Here is a 20071-nt window from a genome sequence, read left to right as displayed (position 1 = left end):
ATATTATATTATATTATATTATATTATATTATATTATATTATATTATATTATATTATATTATATTATATTATATTATATTATATTATATTATATTATATTATATTATATTATATTATATTATATTATATTATATTATATTATATTATATTATATTATATTATATTATATTATATTATATTATATTATGTAATATAATCAATAATAATAATAATTAATAAATAATAGGTTACATAATACAGTCATGGTAACTGTTTACTCAATAAATTATGTTCGATTTTTTTTTTTTATGTTTTGTTTTCAAGGGATGTTGTGTAATTGAACTTTTTAAAATGTGATTAACCAACAGTTAGCTGTAAATTAATCATTTATCTCAATTGTTTGTGATTAATCAGGATAAATCAACATGTCTAAATATGACAAAGTAATTAATGTGCACTGCAGCATGCTACCTCAACAGCAGACCAAACAAAAGAATTTCGAATCAAGTCACCCACTTGGCCCCACAGTTGATACTGCATGTAATTGTTGCATTTGCCTATGATTCAGTACAGTAGGTGTCAGCATTTTGCAGTTTGCATGCATCATCACTGAGATCTCAGCCAACTTGGATTTTCCTGTGGGGGGATGGGGGGGGGGGGCATCAATTATCTCTCTAGCACGCTGGCAGCGACAACGTTGTAAAAGTATATGTTTCTGCGCTGCAGCAGGTGCAGGAGACTCAGACTTTCACGTCAGACTGCACTCGAAAAAAGCAGAGGTTTTCCGAGCCTAAGGCCACAATTCCACCACGCTCTGACGGAGCTGTAGTATTCTGCATGCATGCATGAATCTCATGCTCTCTGTTATTCCTAGTCTTCCCTGCAACAGTTACTACAACCCAAAGCATCACATGCCTATACTCTGTGGAAAAAATCAAACAAATCAGGTTAAGGTGACAAATTCGATTTATTCTCTTGCATTTGCATCAGAATTAAATAAGAAAGGTACGCAAGAGGATCCATGCTTATGCAAGTGCGTCTATTATTGGCCTAACCTTGTTGCGGCACACACACTGTGTAATATTTTATGCAGTGCATCAAAGCTGCCAGAGTCTGGAATATTATGTAAAAAGAAGCATTGGGTGTCAGGTCACTTTGACATTCAAGTAACAATCTGTCTCAGCATCGTATCTAGGGGGAATCCTTTGACCTTGTTTGAGTTTATGAACTTGATGGACGTGTACTGAATTAGACAAAACACCAAATAAGGCTACGTTAAATTCATCTCAAGGGTCATGAAATTCGCTGATCTAAGTAATTTGTTCATTCGCTCGTTCCATTTTCCTCATTTATTCTGTATAACGGACATAAGGCTACACATAAAAATGACCAACCATTCACGCCACTGGCCAATTTTAGAGTACCCTAAGAAAACCCTTGCACACGAGGAGAACTTGCAAGCTCTATAAGGAAAGACCATCGTTTACTATGGACCTGCGACCTTCTTGGTGTAAGGCAGTACTTCTCAAATAGCGCCCCCCCCGGGTGGCGCGAGGGGCTTCCAATGGAATATAGCACGCTCGACATAAGTGTACCACTGCTGTAATGCTTGAATGATAACAATCCTCCAGTCACTAGGTGGCAGCAACTCATACTGTGGTTTGTACAGATAAAGATATATATTATTATCAGGTTCTCAATAGTATTTAAATTTGCGTGGGGGCGTGAAAACATTTCTGTCCCATGACAGAAAATAATTGAGAACCACTGCTGTAAGACGACCACAATAGCTCGCCACCATGTGGCCACCTGGTGATTTGCATCAAGCAGATTTTAAGAAGTGAATCATGCCACTTACAGCAGTTGGTGACGGCAAAGCTGTTGGCCACCTCTAGGTTATCTATGTGCGGGGTGAGTCGGAAATCTGCCATTCCAAACTGCACCATCCCAACTCTGAATGCACTGTACTCCTGGTCAGCTCCCCGAGGAAATAGTCCACCTGGGTGAGAGAAGAAGAAGAAGAAGAAAGAGAATTTTAGAATGAGCATCAAGATCAAAAGCTAATGCTGTTGTCTGTAGCAGTAGAAAGTCGCGGTGTTTGATCAGAACGAGATTAGCGGAGCTTATTTTAGCTTAGTTTATCTCAGATTAGATCAGGTTAGATTCAGCTTTATTTTCACTTCACGTTTCAAGTACAAAGCTGTAACAGTGCTAGATGGACACAGTAAAACAGAAAAGATTAATTGAAAAAAACACAATTTTACAGTTAACCAGTGTAACAACAAAAATACTGGAGGAATGTAACTGCAATGACAGTGATGTTGTGCAACATGTGGTTTGCAGCGGGTACAAGCCCTCGCAGAACCAAGGACCAGTCATTCTTGTCTTGACTTTACCATTGGTCCTGAGGGTCTGAGTGTGGTCGACACTACAATTCCCATAACTCTGTTGCATCCGTCGAAAAAACCACATACGTCACGACCAGTGACCTCTGCATCCTTTTAACTGATTCATTGTGTTATAAAAGTAATATAAAATACAACTGCAGCCCAAGCAGTTAATTAAAAGTTAGAAGCTACAAGTCTCCTTCTAAACTTTATTGTGCTAACCGGTCCAGATGGACACTAAAGTAAGGCTGGGCATTTGAACATTTGGTTTTACTATGAGTTATATCGAGGAGTGCTATTTAAACTCAGGGACAGTTTGATTGTGCACATGCTATAAACAGAGTGTAACTGCGTTGTTTTCGGGCCATCTGTATTCCTTTTTAGACACGACGTCGCATGCTCTATCTCTCCTCCTTATGCACCATCAGGACTTCAGTAAAAAACTCCAGATATTTGCAAAATTATGAAAAATCCGTAGGAATTGTTTTCGGGTTTAAAAAGCTGTTTCAAAGCCGGTAACGATTTCACCAAATATGTCGGAAGGTTGGAGAATCACAATAAAAGTAGGTAATGGGAAAAGCTGCATAAATCGGTATCGTTCATGTCGGAATCCGAAATTACGTGTTAGGCCAAAATCGGCATATGGGATATTGGCAAAACGTTCATATCATGGACATCGCTGTTGTAAAGTATTGGGATTAAGGCAGACTGTATGTCAAAGTCGTGAAAAATCCCGCTCTCCGGGTCATTTCCACCGCACTGCCGATTTGCAAGATTTCCCGAGTTCTTGCGTTTAAGACAGGTCATGACACCTTTTAGAAATCGCTGGTGCGTAAAGGGCGAACTGAAGAAATCCGCAGATACACCCAGGGAAAAACGGCCGAAGATCAGCCGTAGGGTTCTGCTGATAGACTGGATTTGTATTCCTGATGGCTGCATTAGTCAAACACAACCGCAGCCGTGCCAGGTTAAAGGTAATAAACAGCGTTTAAAAACGCATTCTTGAGATACAATGATACAACCGGAAAAAAAAAAACCAATCCAAGTAAAGCCGTTCTAGATTTTAATTCAGCAGAGCAATGGCACTGGGAACTGAGTGTCTGAATCTATTGACTTTCACAGAAGGGAATCTAACACATGAACCAGGGGGTAATAACTTGAACCCGACAAAGAAGCCGGTGGTGACCCGGTGCGAAAAGAAAATTCTATAAAGGAAGGAATTCTGATAAAGACGCCAATGACAGAAGTGTTTTTTTTTAATTGTTACAACCTTGACTGCAGAAGTTTTTTTTTTTTTTAATTGTTACAACCTTGACTTGCACTATTATCTGTACGTTATACAGCAACAGCCACCCCAAAAAACCTAATATTTGTATTTCACATGTACTGAAGACCAAGACTGAATATTTCATCAGGAAATTGTATGTCGGCTCAGCTGCAGCCCTGCTGATGAAGCTGGCAGAATGAGGTCACAGTTCTTACACCCAGGCTGAAGAGACCGCAGTGGCCTTCACGGACTGACTGAGTGTGCGTCTGACAAGTTGCTGAGCCTCTGCTCACATTAACAAGGCCACCATTATTAATGGGCATCAATTCGGTGGGGATGTCACATGGGCTCGCCCTCCTTTCATAGTCCGGTGCCCGACCCTTTTTCTCTCCGTCTATTCATTGTCTCCTGCTGCTCCCTTCAGGGGTTGACCTAGCAGATCTTTTGCCTCCATCTTACCCTGCCTGCAGCCTGCTCTACTGTAACATTTTCGTGTGCTCCTTCACCTAGTCCTGCGTGTTCCCATCAATGCGGTCCAGTCTATCACTACTCCTCGACAAACCAAACATCTCAACGTGTTTCACTAAATTTAATTCTCAATACTCAGACTTAAGTGTTTCCCAAGTACTGGGTGGGGAGCCAAGGTTGGGGCAAAAATGACTGATGTTAGGCCTCAAATATATGTACTACCTACTGCGAATACATGCCCTGCAGAGACATTTGATATACAATATATACATATATGTATACACACATATACATATATACACGTGTATACATATATGTATGTATACATTTTCAAAGCATAGAATAATTAGTACATTTGAACTAATTCAACCATCACTATGAAATTCAAAGTTTGAATAGAAAGGGGAGGGGTGAGCAGGGAAGTCCTCTGATTTTTTTTAAATTTTTTTTTTTAAGTACGCTCTGCAAACATTTTAATAATAAATCGTCTTTACACAGTGGGCTTAAAAGAATGAGGGAGAAACTGCACATTCCAAGCTAATGACACCATAAAAGTCCATCAAAAATATGGTTTCAAGTTCTGAAGGTCACAGTAAGAGCTGATCTACTGCTGCTGCCGTATTTGGTTCGATGGTGTCACTGTAATAAATACAACGAAAGACTCTCTAACGTTCAACCTTATACATTATAGACGCTGCCATATATACATATGCAATTTGGAGTCGAACAGCAGATGTTATCGGTGCACCTAATATTGTTGCTGTTATAAGTAATACAATAGCAATCACAGTAATGATGAAGGGTTTAGGCTCATATAGACATGCAATTTGGAGTCGAACTGCAGATGTTATCGGTGCACCTAATGTTGTTGCTGTTATAATTAATACAATAGTAATCACAGTAATGATGAAGGGTTTAGGTATTGAATGAATCTGTACCCGATTAACATCTGAGCTGTAACACTGCAGCGAGAGTGGCTTATGAAATCACAGCCACTTCTCCAGTCCACTGTGTGGGCTGCGTGGACACTGATGTCTGCAGATGCATCAGTGCATGCATTGATCTCCCGTGTGCATGTGTGCGTTGTATGTATAAACGCCGCATGTTCAGTGTCCCACACTGAAACCTGCTCTTATTAATAATTTCTTCCGCTCACAAACGCAATGAATCCTCCCGGTAGTCGTTAATATTTAACAGGGCAGGGATGATCCAACAGGAAGTGGATCAGAAAAAGAGCTCACTCGGATTTTTACCCTCAACTGCTTCCACTTTCTGACCCAGATGTTTGTTTGTTACTAATCCTTAAAATGCTTATGTGTATTTTTTTTTTTTTTTAGAAACTGATACAAAGTCAAACTCGAGTTTCAAACAACGAGTTTTCATTGCAAACATTTTGCTCAAGTTTAAGGTAATAGCTCGTATTGATGATAGCATGATATAATTTTTTTCGGATTCCTACATTTCAGTATGTAAAATAAAACACTTAATAGAGTAAAACTAGGAGAAAAAAAAATAAACAAGGAACATTTGCTATACGTTGCGCTAACTAGGCCAGCTACTTCTGCGTCGAATGACAAATCAGCCTTGTTCTGTAAACAACAAAAAGCTGCAGATACCCATGAACTACTTATCTTTGATACTGACGCACAATGTTTAAAATTGGAAGAAAAAAAATTATTTTTTTGGCTTTAACTATGAATCTACTCCAGTAAATCGGTACTTTTTTGGAAATGTGCAAAAACTACACTCTATTGGAATTATTTTTTACTTTTGATTTGCAGCCAATCCCAGCATTCCTCAGGTGAATGTGGGCTATACCATCAGAGGTTAGCCAGTATTGATGTTTCCTGTCCCTGACCATGACCTCACGTACCAGTATTTTGCACTTTCTTTATTATTATTATTTACAGATAGTTTAAGATTAATCTGAGAGAACAAATGCATTTCTTTGATCCCAGCTAGCTTGTTAGATTTTTGTCTATTTCTCAACTACTATGGATTTGTTTATCTGGAATTTGTTATTTTTTTAACAAATGCGTTGTCGTAACTGACCATGTGAGACCGCTTGGAATTCTTTATGGAGTAAAATGAGGATGGGAAGAGTGGGGAAATGCCTGATGCAAAAGTAAGTGTCTGAAGAGAAACCAATCAAAGCTCATCTTAGTGATTCACACTGCAGTATAACGTTACAGGCCAATTTGTTGCAGAGCGACTATAAAAAATACTGGATTGACCACATGAAAGTAAAACTGACTGAAAAGATTTCAGACTGGATTACCAAATCATGAGCTCTCTCTACACAGAGGATAAAAAAAAAAGTCATCCCAAGGTAAAATAACAATTAAAATTACAAAAAAAACTCACACCTCAAATTAGGTTTTAAGGAATGTTGAGGTAAAGAGGGAAATTACTGGTTGGAACCTCAGGGCTATGATGATACAAGGCTTAGAAGAAAAACACACTGATCAGTGTTTGATGCCCAAGGTGAAATGGTTTGAGGCTACATTTGAGATGTCTGGAATGTGGTCTAAAGCAGGGGTGTCAAACATATGGCCCGCGGGCCAAAACCAGCCCGCTGGGGTGTTCAGTCCGGCCCGCTTGATGAATTAAAAAAAAAAAAAATAAATGTGAATAAATAATAATACATATCTATTGTAGTTGTACTTATTTGCATGAAGACAAAGGGGAAAAACACTTATAGTTGTACTTCTTTGCATGAAGACAAAGGGGAAAAACACAGACTTATTGTTGTTTATAGTGAATTATGTTATGATCGTACTGGTACGTCCTAATTGACATCTATGTAAAAATAAGTTCGACACCCCAGGTCTAACTAAAACCCCCCAAGAAACCATTGAAACGATGGTTTGCAAAGCACAGATGTAGGGGTGTCTGGGAAGTTCATCTTAACATGACAACAATCGTCAAACAGCCTTGGAGGAAAACAACGGACGAAACAAGATCCCTACTTCACTGTCCTTGATTTTTTTTCTATGGTCTCAGTAGGATCCAATTAAACACATTTTAAAAGTCAATGACACCAGTGGTTTGAAAGTGTAAGGCACTTCACCACCTGGGGGCGCCAGAGCACTTCGGGGGTGATGCGAAATAATAAAAAAAAAAAACGTGCATAGGACAACATCTAAACTAGCTAACCGACATAAGAAGTAATAATAAAAAAACATGCATAGGACAGAATCTAAACTAGCTAACCGACATAAGAAGGAGTTCATGTTTTTTATTCATATTGACAAAGGAGAGTGAATCTACTACTGCAAGAAAAACAGGAAGTACGACAAAGATATTTTTTTCTCGGGTTGCGATTTTTACGATCATTTGTTGAACAATTATTTTACTACAAGAATAGAAGAGAAAATGCAAACTTGAAGGATAATACTGTTTTTGGGAGTGATTCCGTTTTTTGTTTTTGTTTTTTTATTTCTTTTCGCCCCTTTTTCTGCAGTGATTTAGTTTTTTTAAAATTTATTTATTTCTTTTCGCCCCTTTTTCTGCAGGTGGTTTGCGATGATAAGTTCACGTCCGAATGAGGAGAGACCAATTTTAACTTTAAGTTCAGTGTTGTAATTTGTGTTATTTATTCACAAGGAGAAGTCAAATAAAATCACTTTTCTTGAAACAACAAGAAGAAATAAAAAAATAAAAAAAACTCTGCTACCTGCCAGAACCTGATACCACACCTTCGCTAAGGTAAGAAAATGTTAGGACTGGCCACTGACACTCAAGACACCTCAGACCTCTTACAGGATGCAACAAATGCAGAGACCTAATTATAGCGGCAGTGTCAATAAAAAGGGATGCAGCTGATGATCCAAGCCTCTAGGGGTCGTCACGTGTACCTGTGTATTTTGCAGATCCAACTGGGACTCATGGAAGAGCTGCATTTGACTGAACCGTGCACGTGTATCCATCTCGCTATATTTCAGTTAACACGCGTGCGCGTGTGCGCGCGCCGCACACTCCACTGCAGTGCACATGCACATGTTGACATTGATAAATATAAAGTGTCAGAGACATATTGGGGGTGGGTGGGCGGGGGGGTGAGGATGTTGTTGACACAACTGGAGCAATGTTTCACCGCGGTTTGATGATGAGGATGATGAGGAGGAGGAGGAAGAAGAAGAAGAAGAAGAGGAGGAGGCCTACGGAGATGAGAGGCCCACGCTGAGGACACGATGGTGATGATGATGATGATGATGGTGGTGATTAAGAATGGCAGCTGAGGAAGAGAGGTTAGACAAATTCATGTTTCGTGTTCAAACAGACTGATGAGAAGGGGGTGGGGGGCGACGGGAGTCTACGAAGATCCTCACCGATCTGGACGCTCGGAGCTCCGCACGACGCTTGGCGCCACCACAGGAGCGTCAACGCAAACAGCAGCAGCGGCTTCGGCTTCATGATGGTGGAGGTGGTGGTGGTGGAGGTGGTTGGCGGTGATGTGCAAATGCTCCTCACTCCACGCCACAACCTGAAAACCTGCACTGAAACATCACCTACGGGACACGGGATGGAGGCGAGCTCATGGCGTGTGTCCAGCAGCTCCGCTCTTCTCCAGCTCTGCGGATGAATGGATGGATAGCGGCTCTCTCCCTCTTTCTCTCTCTCTCTCTCTCTTTCTCCGTGTGCGCGTGACACCTCCGCTGTCGCTGCTGATGCTGCTGTTGCTGCTGGGCTGGGAGCGCGCACGCCGGACGAAGAAAACCTTTGAATACCGATGAGAAACGAGCGAGAAACGAGCGAAGCCGACAGCTCGGTGCCAAGGAGGAGCACAGGCGTCCAATGGAAATACAGGGCCGTGGTCAAAAATGGGCACCCCAATAGCTGGGTGACCCAAGATTATAGGACAGGGACCAAGGCATGGACACATCATGAGGTCAAAAAGTGATACCCAGTTTTTAATATTTTAGAGCTTTTAGAGTGCGGTTTTGAGAGTATGAGTTGGGGGAGGGTGGTTACAAGTGCAACAAATAGAGAGCCATTTCAAATAAAGATGTTATCATTTAATCATGCAGTCATATATATACACACATGCGCACACACACATGCATACGCTAAAGACTCAAAACCCCAAACACTGAGACGTTTCTTCCCTTTTGCAGTATTTCAATATGCAAAAACTCAAAATAATGTTTCGGTCCCAAAATGAACAGCCCACACGACAGACAAGGCAAAATGACAGACCGACAACTCACGTCATATCATCTTTGAACGTTGTTCAGCTAACCCTAAATTAAGGCTTCATCTTCCTCAATTTTTTTCCGTTTCTATCGGTTTTCCTCAGCTTCACTGTTTACCTGTTGAAGTTTACTTCTACATGACATTCAGTTGAGTAAATACATTTTGCTTTCTATTCCGTACATCCGGGTCAGAAAATCTCAGCTAGCGCTATAGTTGAAACACTGCTAAGTTCTGCTTTTGAACTTTTTTAAACTATGCAAATTGAATCCGTTGTGTGTTTTTTTGTGTGTTTTAGCTCAATCAGACTTCATGCATGTATTCAGAACATCACAGCTCCATTTGGAATATTTTAAACCACGTCTAAAATACACAAAAAATACACTTAGTCCATCTTTGATGGTCTAGATGCACTTCGGCTTTTAGCAATAGTCAGACCAATTATCATGTCGGTAGAAATGGTCACGCTGAAATGATCTGGTGTATGAAAATCCCCTGATGTTATACACAAAAAATACGCTAACGTGAATCTTTGATTTTAGATATTACCGGAAAATCTCCTTCGAGTTAGCTAATGAAAACAGACGTTAACTATTTCTTGTCACGAAAGATCACCAGGTTGATTGATAAATTGTCCTTGACTCATGGTCAATGGTTCGTCTCAAACTGTCCAAATGTACCTGAACCAAGTTGACGATCAGAGAATGAACGCGGCAAGTTCAGAATGTCGTTAACGTCGTCCATTTCTCCAGTTTACCACTGTCAGAGGCACCAGATGTCACCAGATGGGGCTCTTCCTGACTTCTGCTTCAGTAACTTTATGCTGCTTTTGATGCAAACTTTTTTTTTTGCTCCTAATAGCCTATGTTTTCTTCTTCAGAGTCGGTTGTGCTGTATCTCCCCTGAGTATAGCATTCCTTTAAATTATCATCCTGGGGTGCAGTGCTGTTTTTCCTCTTCATGCAAGACCATGGATGATTGGTCGGTTGTTTCTTTCCGTAGACCAAGTATAGGTAGATTGATTTCACTTCCATTTTTTTGCAGTTAGTAGTCTTTCTTGTTGGTTGCTCGCTGTCTTCCCGCAGACTTGGCAACATTTTGCGCATTGCTGACTCGATTGGTTTGTAGGTCGGTTGTTTTGTTGGTTAGTTGGTTGCTCAATCTCAAATTAAGCACATTGATGTACAGTGGTCCCTCGTTTATCGTGGTAGATAGGTTCCAAGGCCTGCCGTGAGAACTGAATTTCCGCGAAGTAGTGACACCATATTTATGCGCAGTAAAATGATGACGAGTGAATGAAATTCGCTGATCGCTCCAGAGGGTGGTGGCCATTTCTTGGGGCACCTCTTCCACGGTTTCTGAAAGTGTATCCGTAGTAGTAGCAGGAACTGACTCTTTTTTGCGAGGCTGCAAAAACATCGTGATCGGCAGTTGCTTCTGCTGCTTCTTTTTCCAGTCGAAGAGTAGCTTGTAGGCAGTCACGACGTCGTCGATTTTGTTGAAAATTGGACCGATCGAACCACATCTCTTGCAGATCCAAATCCGGAATACGGTATATTTTGCTGGTATAAACCTGTGAAGTCGTGAATCCGCAAAATTTTGCTGGTATAAACCTGCGAAGTCGTGAATCCGCAAAAGATGAACCGCGAAATAGCGAGGGACTACTGTATATTCCTACCCTGAGTAGTTACCAAATGCTCCATGTCCTTGGATCTTAGCGTGCAATTTTGAAGTATAGTTCCATCTCCATTCCTTCTGTTTTTGAATTTTCCAATCCAGACCAAACACTTTGGTTGGTTGGTTGCTCCCTTTGGCTTGTTGTCTGCATTGGATAGTCATCGCTCTGTGGATCCCACCTTTGAAAGCTGCAAACACACCTTCAGGTGATCCCAAGGAACTGGAAGTGCTCGAGGCTGGTTATGGCACAGTATGATCCATTCTGTCGACAGCATACACCAATACAGATAGAAACTAAGCACAGGTATGTGCAGTCCTCCCACTTCTTGGAGCTGATGCAACACTTTGGTTTGCGTTTTTTTTTTTTTTTTTTGGCCTAGTCTTTTTTCAATACTGGCCTGTAGGTTTGTGGAACACCTTTCCTTTTGTTTCTACATTCCCATTATTGCTTCAAAGCAGGTTTTCCAAGAAGTTCCTTCTTGCTATGGTGAAGACTCTTTTGCTTTTAAGATACATTGATTCCATTATCCATCTGGTTATCAATTAAACGTGACTGGTACACCAGAATTACGAGAAAGAAAATGCTCAAAGTCGCTGGCTATAGTTTGCTGGAATTGTCTGTCATTGTTGAAAGACTCTGTGAGGAAATGATCAAATTGTGCTTTCAGGTCCTGTACATTTTGGATGTAGTCCACGCGGTTGTCACCCTCTCCTTCATTGGCCAGAGCTTTCCCTTGTTCCCTCAAGTAGGAACTCATGGAGTCACACATTGTCTTCAACCCATTGGGAACGCCACTGAACAGCTTGTACATGCACGCCATGTCTTCAGTTTTACCCGTCTTAAGCATATGGACAAAGCCAGAATTTTCCATTTCTATAATCGTTTTCATGTGTCTACATATGAGCTCCCGTTCTATCAGTTTCATAATAGGTTCTTCTGTGGACTTGTCGCAGCAGTGCCGGACACGTTCCAGCTCTTCGTTAATCCTGGCTTCTACCTTCTTTATGTAGAGACAGGCGTCGTTTTCAGCAAGAAAACGTTGGCTCTCTATTTGAAAGAATTCAGCTGACATGTCTAAGAAGGGTCCTTCAAAGTCCTCCTCGTACACGGACCTACCATCCAGGCTGAGAATTAGTAGCATCTGACAGGTGTTTCTAATAGCTTCCCGGTCTACAACCTCGCCATTTCTCTCTCGTGCAATCATGTCCAATAAAGTTTGGTGCAGGTGCTCTTGAATACATCCATCGTGAATCACGTGGTCCCTGAATATGATGAGGCCCAGGTTGTAGACATTCTCCATATTGTTTTGTTGAACATAGACCTGGTCCATGTACATCAGGATGTCTCTGATCATTACCATGGCAGTTTGATGGTCATCCCAAGCCAGATTAAGTGTTTGCAGAAAGTTAGTATTCAGAGAGTTTAGGACGTTGCCCACTACCTTATCAAGGAGGTGCTCGGTGATAATCTCCCTCAAACCCGTGTACAGCTTCTCCCCCTGCTTGTGTAGAACCATGGTATAAGCATTTCTGTACAGCTCTTCAAATCTCAGATCCCTGTTGTTCTTCCTTTGGATATCCTGGATTGCGTTCCTCAGAAAGTACCAGATGTTATTCACATATTTCTCATCTATTGTCATTGGAACAGCTTGGATCCTCATCTTGTTGGTCTTTTTGGTGCTGCCTTTGAGGTTGGACATGATTAGTTTGTTGCAACGTTCCTCCAGTTAGTCTTTGCTGTTGCTTTAAATCAGTGGCATCTCTGTTGTTCTGTTGCTACGCTGATTTATTTCTCTACTTAAAAGGAATCTGTGGGAAGCTGCCTTTTATGTGTCATTGATCTTTTTCAATGACATCATGATGTCACATCAATAGGGTGTGGTTTAAAAACCTGAGTTGTTAAAATTATTTTTTTTAAATGTAGTCTCTAGGGTTACTGTCTATAAATTTTACTGAGCCACATTTTTATCAGGAGAACGTTTAATAAAATATAAGAAATGTAACTATGGATGTACGGAATCTTCTTTTTTTTATTATTTAAAAATTTTCCAGCTCGAAAGGCAGACGTTCCCACAGGGAATAAATGTTTTTGCAGTACGTTGTGATAGTCATGTCAGAAATTCCAATTCCTAATTGATGGTCATTTCTGTATTTTAAACTGCAACTGCATTTGTCGCAATAGAAAGCTGGCATTAATATGGGCATCACTCCTTTTAGAATTGATAATTTATTTTTTTTGCACCAATTTTTTAAAATAATGTTTGTCAGTTATGTCACATCATTTTGTCACATTTATTATCTGTGCCTCTGAATTAAAAATTCCGGGGAACCATTGGTGTAACACAGTCATTGGCAGTCTCCTGTACATTGTACATATAATGTATGTTATTTGATATATTCTTTTATGTTTTCCCATGCACATAAAATACGGTATTTTATTTTGACAATTGCATTTTGGAAGACAAAATAATTGTCGTTTATACAATATTCAAAACTAAATGAAACATGCGCAAAAAAGGTAATATCAGCAGCCCTTGTACTGCACATTTCCATATGCTGAGTCGGGAAAATAACATCCAAAATTTTACAAAAAACATCTGGATTTCCAAATAAAAGAAGAAAATTACGTATTACGCACAAGCAGCTTTAGTCTCACATTTTGGGACAATTTGCTATTCATTTTACAAACATGCTGTTGTAATTAAAAATTAATGAAATTTAAAAAAAATAAAGGAAATCTTACTGCTGTCACTGCACATATTTCTTATTCACATGGGACGCTGGCAGAAAAGAATGGTCATGGAAAATCAAATCGTGCGTCTTAGAAGACAATTACAGTGTGTGTGGATTTACTTTTAAATTAAGTTTATTTATTTTCCCCAGCAGGTGGCACTATAGCTGTGGCTGGATATTGGCATTTAAAGGGTAAATGCAGTAAATACCTAGCAGGGGGTTTCTCAGATATTTCTCCACAGGGACTGTATGTATGTGTGAACTCAAAGTCTGCAGAAGTCACTCAGGACAAATTGCTAAAGTACTGCTGCCAAACACTTGGACATGGTCCAAGTGGAGAGTTAATGTGCCAACACAGCAGAGGAAACATCTGAGCACCTACAGAAAACCTTTACGTGGATTAACATGAAAAACCTTCTGCGGCAGTGAATACACAACACAGTCTGAGTCTTCTCTACCAGGCTGAAAATAAAATAAATAAATAGTTTAAGGCAACCTGGCACCTTTACGTCCCATTGAGCATATTTTGGTCTGACCCAGTGGTAAACCACACATATATTTTACACAGAAACAGAATTAAATTAAATTCAATTAATTAATGAGGAAAATGCTATTTCACATACAGCAGCATGGCGCCAGGTTTTAGCTACAGACGACAAAGTTATTAATGACAATTTTCTTTCAACATAATAATTTTCATGCTGCTTTTATGCTAGTTTCACAAGAGGAAAGTCAAAACTTCTCAGTATAACTGTACGATATATCTGTAAAGACTCCAAAATACATAACTATGCTAAAAAGAAAAGCCTGTCAACAATATGTCAAGACTTTATCACTACAACATGATATAAGTCTTGTTGTCATCTTCTCTGCTCCGTTGTGACAAATATATATCTTTTTCTGTGAATTATTTCTCGTTGCATACATATTGGCCTTTTGTAAGCTTAAGGCTCAACCCCATTTTCAAACCTTAAGCTTAAGGCTCAACCCCATTTTCAATTTTAGTAAACTATTACATCACAACATACTTCTGGAACGCTCTTTTAGGAATGTGCTAGGTTGTTGTTTGTTTGAATAAAATATACGAGTTGCCTGTTCTTACTCTTTTTTATGTCTCTGTTATATTTACTTATTTATCTTGCAGCTACATTTTATCTCCAGCTTAGAGAATGGCCACAGTAGGCTTCAAACGATTTTTGCTTCATTTAGCTTAGCTTTAGCAACGCGCTAATCGCTGTTAGCGCCATGGCTAATGTTCTGTGAATACTGTCTTTAAAAAAAGGCTCCCATTACCTTAAGATTATTTTCTGATAATTTGAAAATTAGCGAGGAACATCTTAAATAATAATAATCTTTTATAAATAATAATAAATAATGTTACAATCCTGCTTTACCACCAAGCAAGTGGTGGTGGATGTTTTAGCCTGCAGGAAGTGCAGGCTAAGTTCAGGAAGTGTGGTTGAAGTTTTTTGGAATTTTTTTGCTTTTCTTTTTCTACGTACAAGCAGAAAACGTCTCATTATAAATTGTTTACTTGTAGTTTTTAGTAATTTACTATCAGTATCAGTTTCTTGTTTTCTTTGACTGACCATATTCCTGCTTTGTCTTTTATCTTTTGTTGATTTTAGACAATTCACTCACAATATATTTTAAACCTTAGCTGTATTAATTTTTAATAAAATATATTTTATTATACAGTATTTTAAGAGAAATTTAGTCTGACCTTGGCATGTTTTCTCCTTTGTTTCTTTTCCTTTCCACTTTCTCCTCTTCGCTTCCTCCCCTGCTCTTTGCCTGCATCGTCATCTCTGCACCTGCACCTCGTTACCTCGTTCCCTACTTTGGCTTGTATTTAGCTGGTGATTAGCCCTCCGGTCCATACATGTGTATGGTTTTGTCTTTGACAAGTCTGTGTTTTTTGGGGGGTGTGTGAAAATCTGTAAATTTAGAAATACATTTTCGGTTCCTGCCTTCAGCCCTTCAGCCTTCCTTTGTGACAAAATGACTTCATCGGCAAATAACCTATTGATTTTAATTCGGACCTGCACATTTTATTCAACACTCTTGAGGCATTACAGACAGTTTCAAAGACTTTTGACCACAAATTAAATAGGTTGTCCAATCAGTGGCACCGGAATACATTTCTCTTGACTTTTCCTTCATTAAATTATTGATGGTTTATAGGAATTGACCAAGGGCCAGAACTTAGACCAGAAGTAGATTATCTCCTGGAATAGAATTTAATTGAGCCTTACTGACAATATTGAAAGCACTTGCAGTATTACTATTTACAGCATAGAGATATTGGCGCAAGGTTATAAAGCACAATATCTTAACAGAGACACACATGCAGTGTCAACCTAGTGCATGGCTTTTAGGGTGTTTTAGGTCTTAAATCAACGCCATTTGACCACAGGTTTCAGTGCAGCATGATGAAAAAAAAAAAAAAAAATACATTAGCCATCTTCATTTCAGCAGTGTAGGATTATGTACATGAACTTCAAAGAGTATTTTAGGCATCGGTATGGTCGGTCTAGGCCCTCACAGGTAGACAGACCAGTAGACGACGTTGAAGAAGAGGAAGGAGAAAGGGAAAAGCGCTCTTGCGTAGAGGTCGACGCGTTTGGCAGCAGCAGGTATGACCGGTTTAGGCGGTGGCGGTTTCTTATTGGCTTTGTTTTTGGACTTGAGGGCCCCCAACACTTCCACCGGTTTGCCGTAACAGTCAAAGTTAGAAAGTTCAAAGTCTCGAGGTAAAGATCCCACAATGCTGAAATCGTTGGATCGAAGGTCCGACTTAGAGGTGCAAACTTTTTTGCAGCGAGTTTCAACCACCTGCTAATGGAGAAGAAAGAAAAAAAAAGTCAAATCACATTTCTGCCTCTCTTAGTTCCGATAACGTAGAGCTAACTGTATAATATTTTGCGTTATATTTGTATTATTACTATTCTTCTAAATTAGTGTTAATTAACCGAAATAGCTTTAGTGGCATATATTGCCGCACAGATGAATAAAAGTACAAGGAGAAGGAGCAGTAGTTACCTATAAAATAGGGAGGGAAATGCTGTAAAATGATGATTAGGCTGGTGTGTAATTTACCTGCAGAGTGTTGACATGTATGGGTGTCCCACCAGTACCATTCACTGTGTTGTTGTTTTTATTTGCAGGTTTCTTTCCTTCTCTCTCTCTCAGCGCTTTTTCTTTGTCGGCCATTTTAGTTTTTTCCTCCTCAATCCGTTTAGGGCTATTCAGCATCACCTGCAAACCAAGAGAGAGGGTGAAAACAAGCTATAGGGTTTGAATTGACTTTTCTTTTTTTTTTTTTTTTTTCAGTAGTGCCCTCCTTTCATGAATAGTCAAAAAATGTGAAAATATCGACTCGTAATGGGGCTCTGGAGGTTCGAAAGTAGAAAACCACCTGGCATTACATAAGTGAACCTGCAGCATCAGCAGATCTGATAAAGGATCTGACACGGGAAGAGCAAGAGAATGCCTGCAGACTCGTTTGCAGACATCAGGTTTTGTCATGTTTATCTGCGCATATTTGGGAAAGTGCTGCTGTTTTTTCTCTTTTTTTGTATGAAGTTTAATGCATTGGACAAAAGTAGACTACGGTTAGTAAAAAAAAAGTAGACTACGGCCCCCAGGGGGGTCCGCCCCACCATTTGAGAACTACTAATTTAAAGGAACTCACCTGCACGACTGCATACTCCACAAGAGAGAAACACCCAAAGAGCAGACAGGCAATGAGCCAGATGTCGATGGCCTTCACGTAAGAAACCTTCGGCAGCTCTGACGCCAAGGACATACTCTCACTGGATAAGGAGAGAACTGATAAAATACCTAAGAAAGAAAGGAATTAACAACGACAACGTTACCAACATGCAGGTTTGCAAATGAGAAGACTTCTTAAGATCCCCGACCGGGATGTTTTACAGTCCGCAGAGACAGCTACCTAAACCTTGATCCATGAAAATGAGTGGTCGCCATGTTGATGTAAACACTCCATAACTCAACGTTAGCACTCACTCACCCAGGGGCACCCTGGCTGCTGACGCATCAGGATTTATCCAGAAAGACAACCAGGACAAAACCACGATCAACAGGGTCGGAGCATAAACTCCCATCAAGTAGAAACCGACCTGACGACGCAAAGTGAAAATGACCTCCACGCAGGTGTAGTATCCTAGTAAAGAAACATTTTTTTAGAAATTCAAAATCAGCATTAGAACTGTGCAGAGTCTTAGAGGTGATGATTATAAAGGAGAAGAACAAGAATTTTGAGGATCCGCCCACACCGTACTGCAAAAGACATCCGAGTTTATCTGTCTTTTTTTAAAAAATATACCCTAAACACTTCATATACTTTTACGTACTGTAACTGCGAACACCTACTCACCAGTTCCTTTGTAGTACTTCGTGCAGTTCCCATATTTGATGTCCTCCTGTTTGATGTCGAACTGAGGTAGGGCAATCTCATCCATCTGAACTGGGTCTGACTGCCACATGAAGACCAGATCACTGGTGGTGTAGCCGACTGGAAAATCCAAACAAAAACACACGTGTAAAATCCTTAAAAAAATTATGAAAATACACAACAACACTCTCAATCTCAATCACGGGATCACAATCGTGAATAATCGCGATCATAATTATACACAATTAATCATGACCAAAAAAAAATGTGTATTTTTGGAACAGAAAGATAAATAACAGCAGGTGTTGTTATGTTGTTTTCATTTGTGACTAATCAAATTGTCAAGAAAAAATATTCAAAAAGGAAAACTCCAAAATTCAGCCTGATAGAGTTGGTGGACTCGATGCAACGTTGAATTCCTCAAATTCCCCTCCAAATACTTGCTTTACCGCCCTAATAAATTCATTTATAATCAGCCGTCCTCTTTGGAAAAACAAGTAATCTACAGGTTTGATTTAAAGCCCCAGACTGTCGGAATGACTGGAATCCAATACTGAGAAGCAGACTTCTCTTGCTTGCACCTTACAATTAAAAAAAAAAGCACAGCCAGCCACAACGATGACCCGCGCTGTTCTGTTGTTTACATAGTTATTTTCCAGTAGAGGACAAGGGTGAAGCATAAGCTCGGTCTGGGCCACTCTGTGTTTTGCCACCACTGAACCCGTGGGGTTGAGTATTCACTAAAGTGTAAAAACAAAATTGTTTCCGCTCCGTTTACAGTCAAACTGTGTGCGTCTGCTCACAGCTCTCCAGTTGCATCTTGCATAACTGTGTGTCCATTGGGAAGAGAGTAAGATCCAGGGGACAGGACAGAGTCACTGACAGCCTACACACACACACACACACACACAAAGAACAAACAGAAGAAGAACAAACGTTATTGTTTTGCAACCAGATGGCGCCATCCAATTCTTCTTTTTTTTTTCTTTCAGCTTTGTCCCTTTTTTTTTCAGGAGTTGCCACAGCAGATCATTGTTTTCCATCTCTCCCTGTACTCTGCAGCCATGCATCTCCTCTTTGACCTTCCTTTTTTTTCTCCTACCTGGTAGCTCCATCTCTAACGTTCTTCTACCAATGTGTCCACTGTCCCTCCTCTGCACATGTTTAATTAATTCATTGTTTATATCAAAGAATCTACAAATGTGGGCTGCACTTTTTCACTCCACAATATTTAGTGTTTTCATTCTTCTAAAACACATGTGTCAAACTCAAGGCCAGGGGACCAAATGTGGCCCGCCGAGTAAACTTAGAAAGCATTTAATAAAGTCCATGCAGCAGAGTTTCTTAACCTGATCAATTATTTGGCCCCCGGGCCTTGAGTTTGACACGTATGCTCTACTGAGTGAAAATAAAATGAATTTCCTTGCGGTACATTTTTAAATGTAAGGTCTATGATTGCTTAGGGACCTGTCACCAGTACCTCATACTGATCAAAACATCTCCGTTCCTGAAGATGAAGAGGAGAATGTTGTCCTGGGTCACATCGTGGAAGTTGGCGTTTTTCTCATTGGCGAAGAAGAGGTCCGGTTTCCACAAACACTGGAACATCTTCGGGTCCACAGTCAGCGCGTCACTTTTAAAGTCGGTGGGAAGTCGAAGGCGAGGGTCGTTCCACCGCTGACGAAGGAATATGTTTATTCTGTAGTCCTGTAAGGGGAGACACACAAGGACATTCTCTGTGTTTGTAGGCGCGTTCGGTTTGTCCAAACACAAAGATTGGGACGATGAGGGGAATGCGATGCCATGACAGTTAGGTGTCCCACCATGGTGGTCTCCTGAATCGACCCAAAGCTGTTGATGAAGATGTTCACCCTGGACTCCACTGGTATACCTGAAACGCATTCATACAAAAAATACAAAACCAATTCACAAACAGACCATTTACTAAAG

At 40.1% G+C, this 20071-nt stretch overlaps 3 protein-coding genes across 3 annotated transcripts in view; all 3 read right to left on the bottom strand.

Annotated features, from left to right (window-relative positions):
- Positions 1 to 11277, bottom strand: part of LOC103384281 (glutamate receptor 2-like) — a 19756-nt gene extending 8479 nt beyond the window's left edge. Inside the window, exons 1-3 of the mRNA XM_017034967.2 lie at positions 10908 to 11277; positions 8433 to 10867; positions 1838 to 1978 (exon numbers count right to left, since the gene is read on the bottom strand). Coding sequence (XP_016890456.1) covers positions 1838 to 1978; positions 8433 to 8517 — 226 coding nt within the window. The 5' untranslated portion in view covers positions 8518 to 10867; positions 10908 to 11277. The remainder of the gene's footprint in view (positions 1 to 1837; positions 1979 to 8432; positions 10868 to 10907) is intronic.
- Positions 11278 to 11403: 126 nt separating this feature from the next.
- Positions 11404 to 12808, bottom strand: LOC103384272 (cullin-3-like). Its single transcript, XM_008317731.3, has one exon. The coding sequence runs from the start codon at positions 12669 to 12671 to the stop codon at positions 11511 to 11513; it is 1161 nt and encodes a 386-aa protein (XP_008315953.1). The 5' UTR covers positions 12672 to 12808; the 3' UTR covers positions 11404 to 11510.
- Positions 12809 to 14679: 1871 nt separating this feature from the next.
- LOC103384282 (glycine receptor subunit beta-like) lies at positions 14680 to 20062 on the bottom strand. The gene is made up of 9 exons (XM_017034966.2): positions 20056 to 20062; positions 19945 to 20012; positions 19602 to 19828; positions 18925 to 19007; positions 18104 to 18241; positions 17738 to 17890; positions 17399 to 17547; positions 16804 to 16962; positions 14680 to 16542 (listed from the first exon to the last, which is right to left on the bottom strand). Exons 1-9 carry the CDS (start codon positions 20060 to 20062, stop codon positions 16246 to 16248), a joined length of 1281 nt encoding a protein of 426 aa, XP_016890455.1. The 3' UTR covers positions 14680 to 16245.
- Between the last annotated feature and the right edge of the window lie 9 nt (positions 20063 to 20071).

Source organism: Cynoglossus semilaevis, chromosome 9 (genome assembly GCF_000523025.1).
Source record: "Cynoglossus semilaevis isolate Cse_v1.0 chromosome 9, Cse_v1.0, whole genome shotgun sequence".
Classification (NCBI taxonomy): Eukaryota; Metazoa; Chordata; class Actinopteri; order Pleuronectiformes; family Cynoglossidae; genus Cynoglossus; species Cynoglossus semilaevis.
The sequence above is the reverse complement of the archived record's forward strand: the minus strand, read 5'-3'. Positions and strand labels throughout refer to the sequence as shown.

Bases quoted from the DNA above. Each gene is read 5' to 3' on its own strand.
- LOC103384272 (XM_008317731.3), bottom strand. From the start codon at position 12,671: ATGTCCAACCTCAAAGGCAGCACCAAAAAGACCAACAAGATGAGGATC.
- LOC103384282 (XM_017034966.2), bottom strand. The intron at 18,242-18,924 runs GTGAGCAGACGC...TGGATTTTCCAG, and splicing joins CAAGATGCAACTGGAGAGCT to TCGGCTACACCACCAGTGAT. The intron at 16,543-16,803 runs GTAAATTACACA...CTTCTCCATTAG, and splicing joins TACATGTCAACACTCTGCAG to CAGGTGGTTGAAACTCGCTG.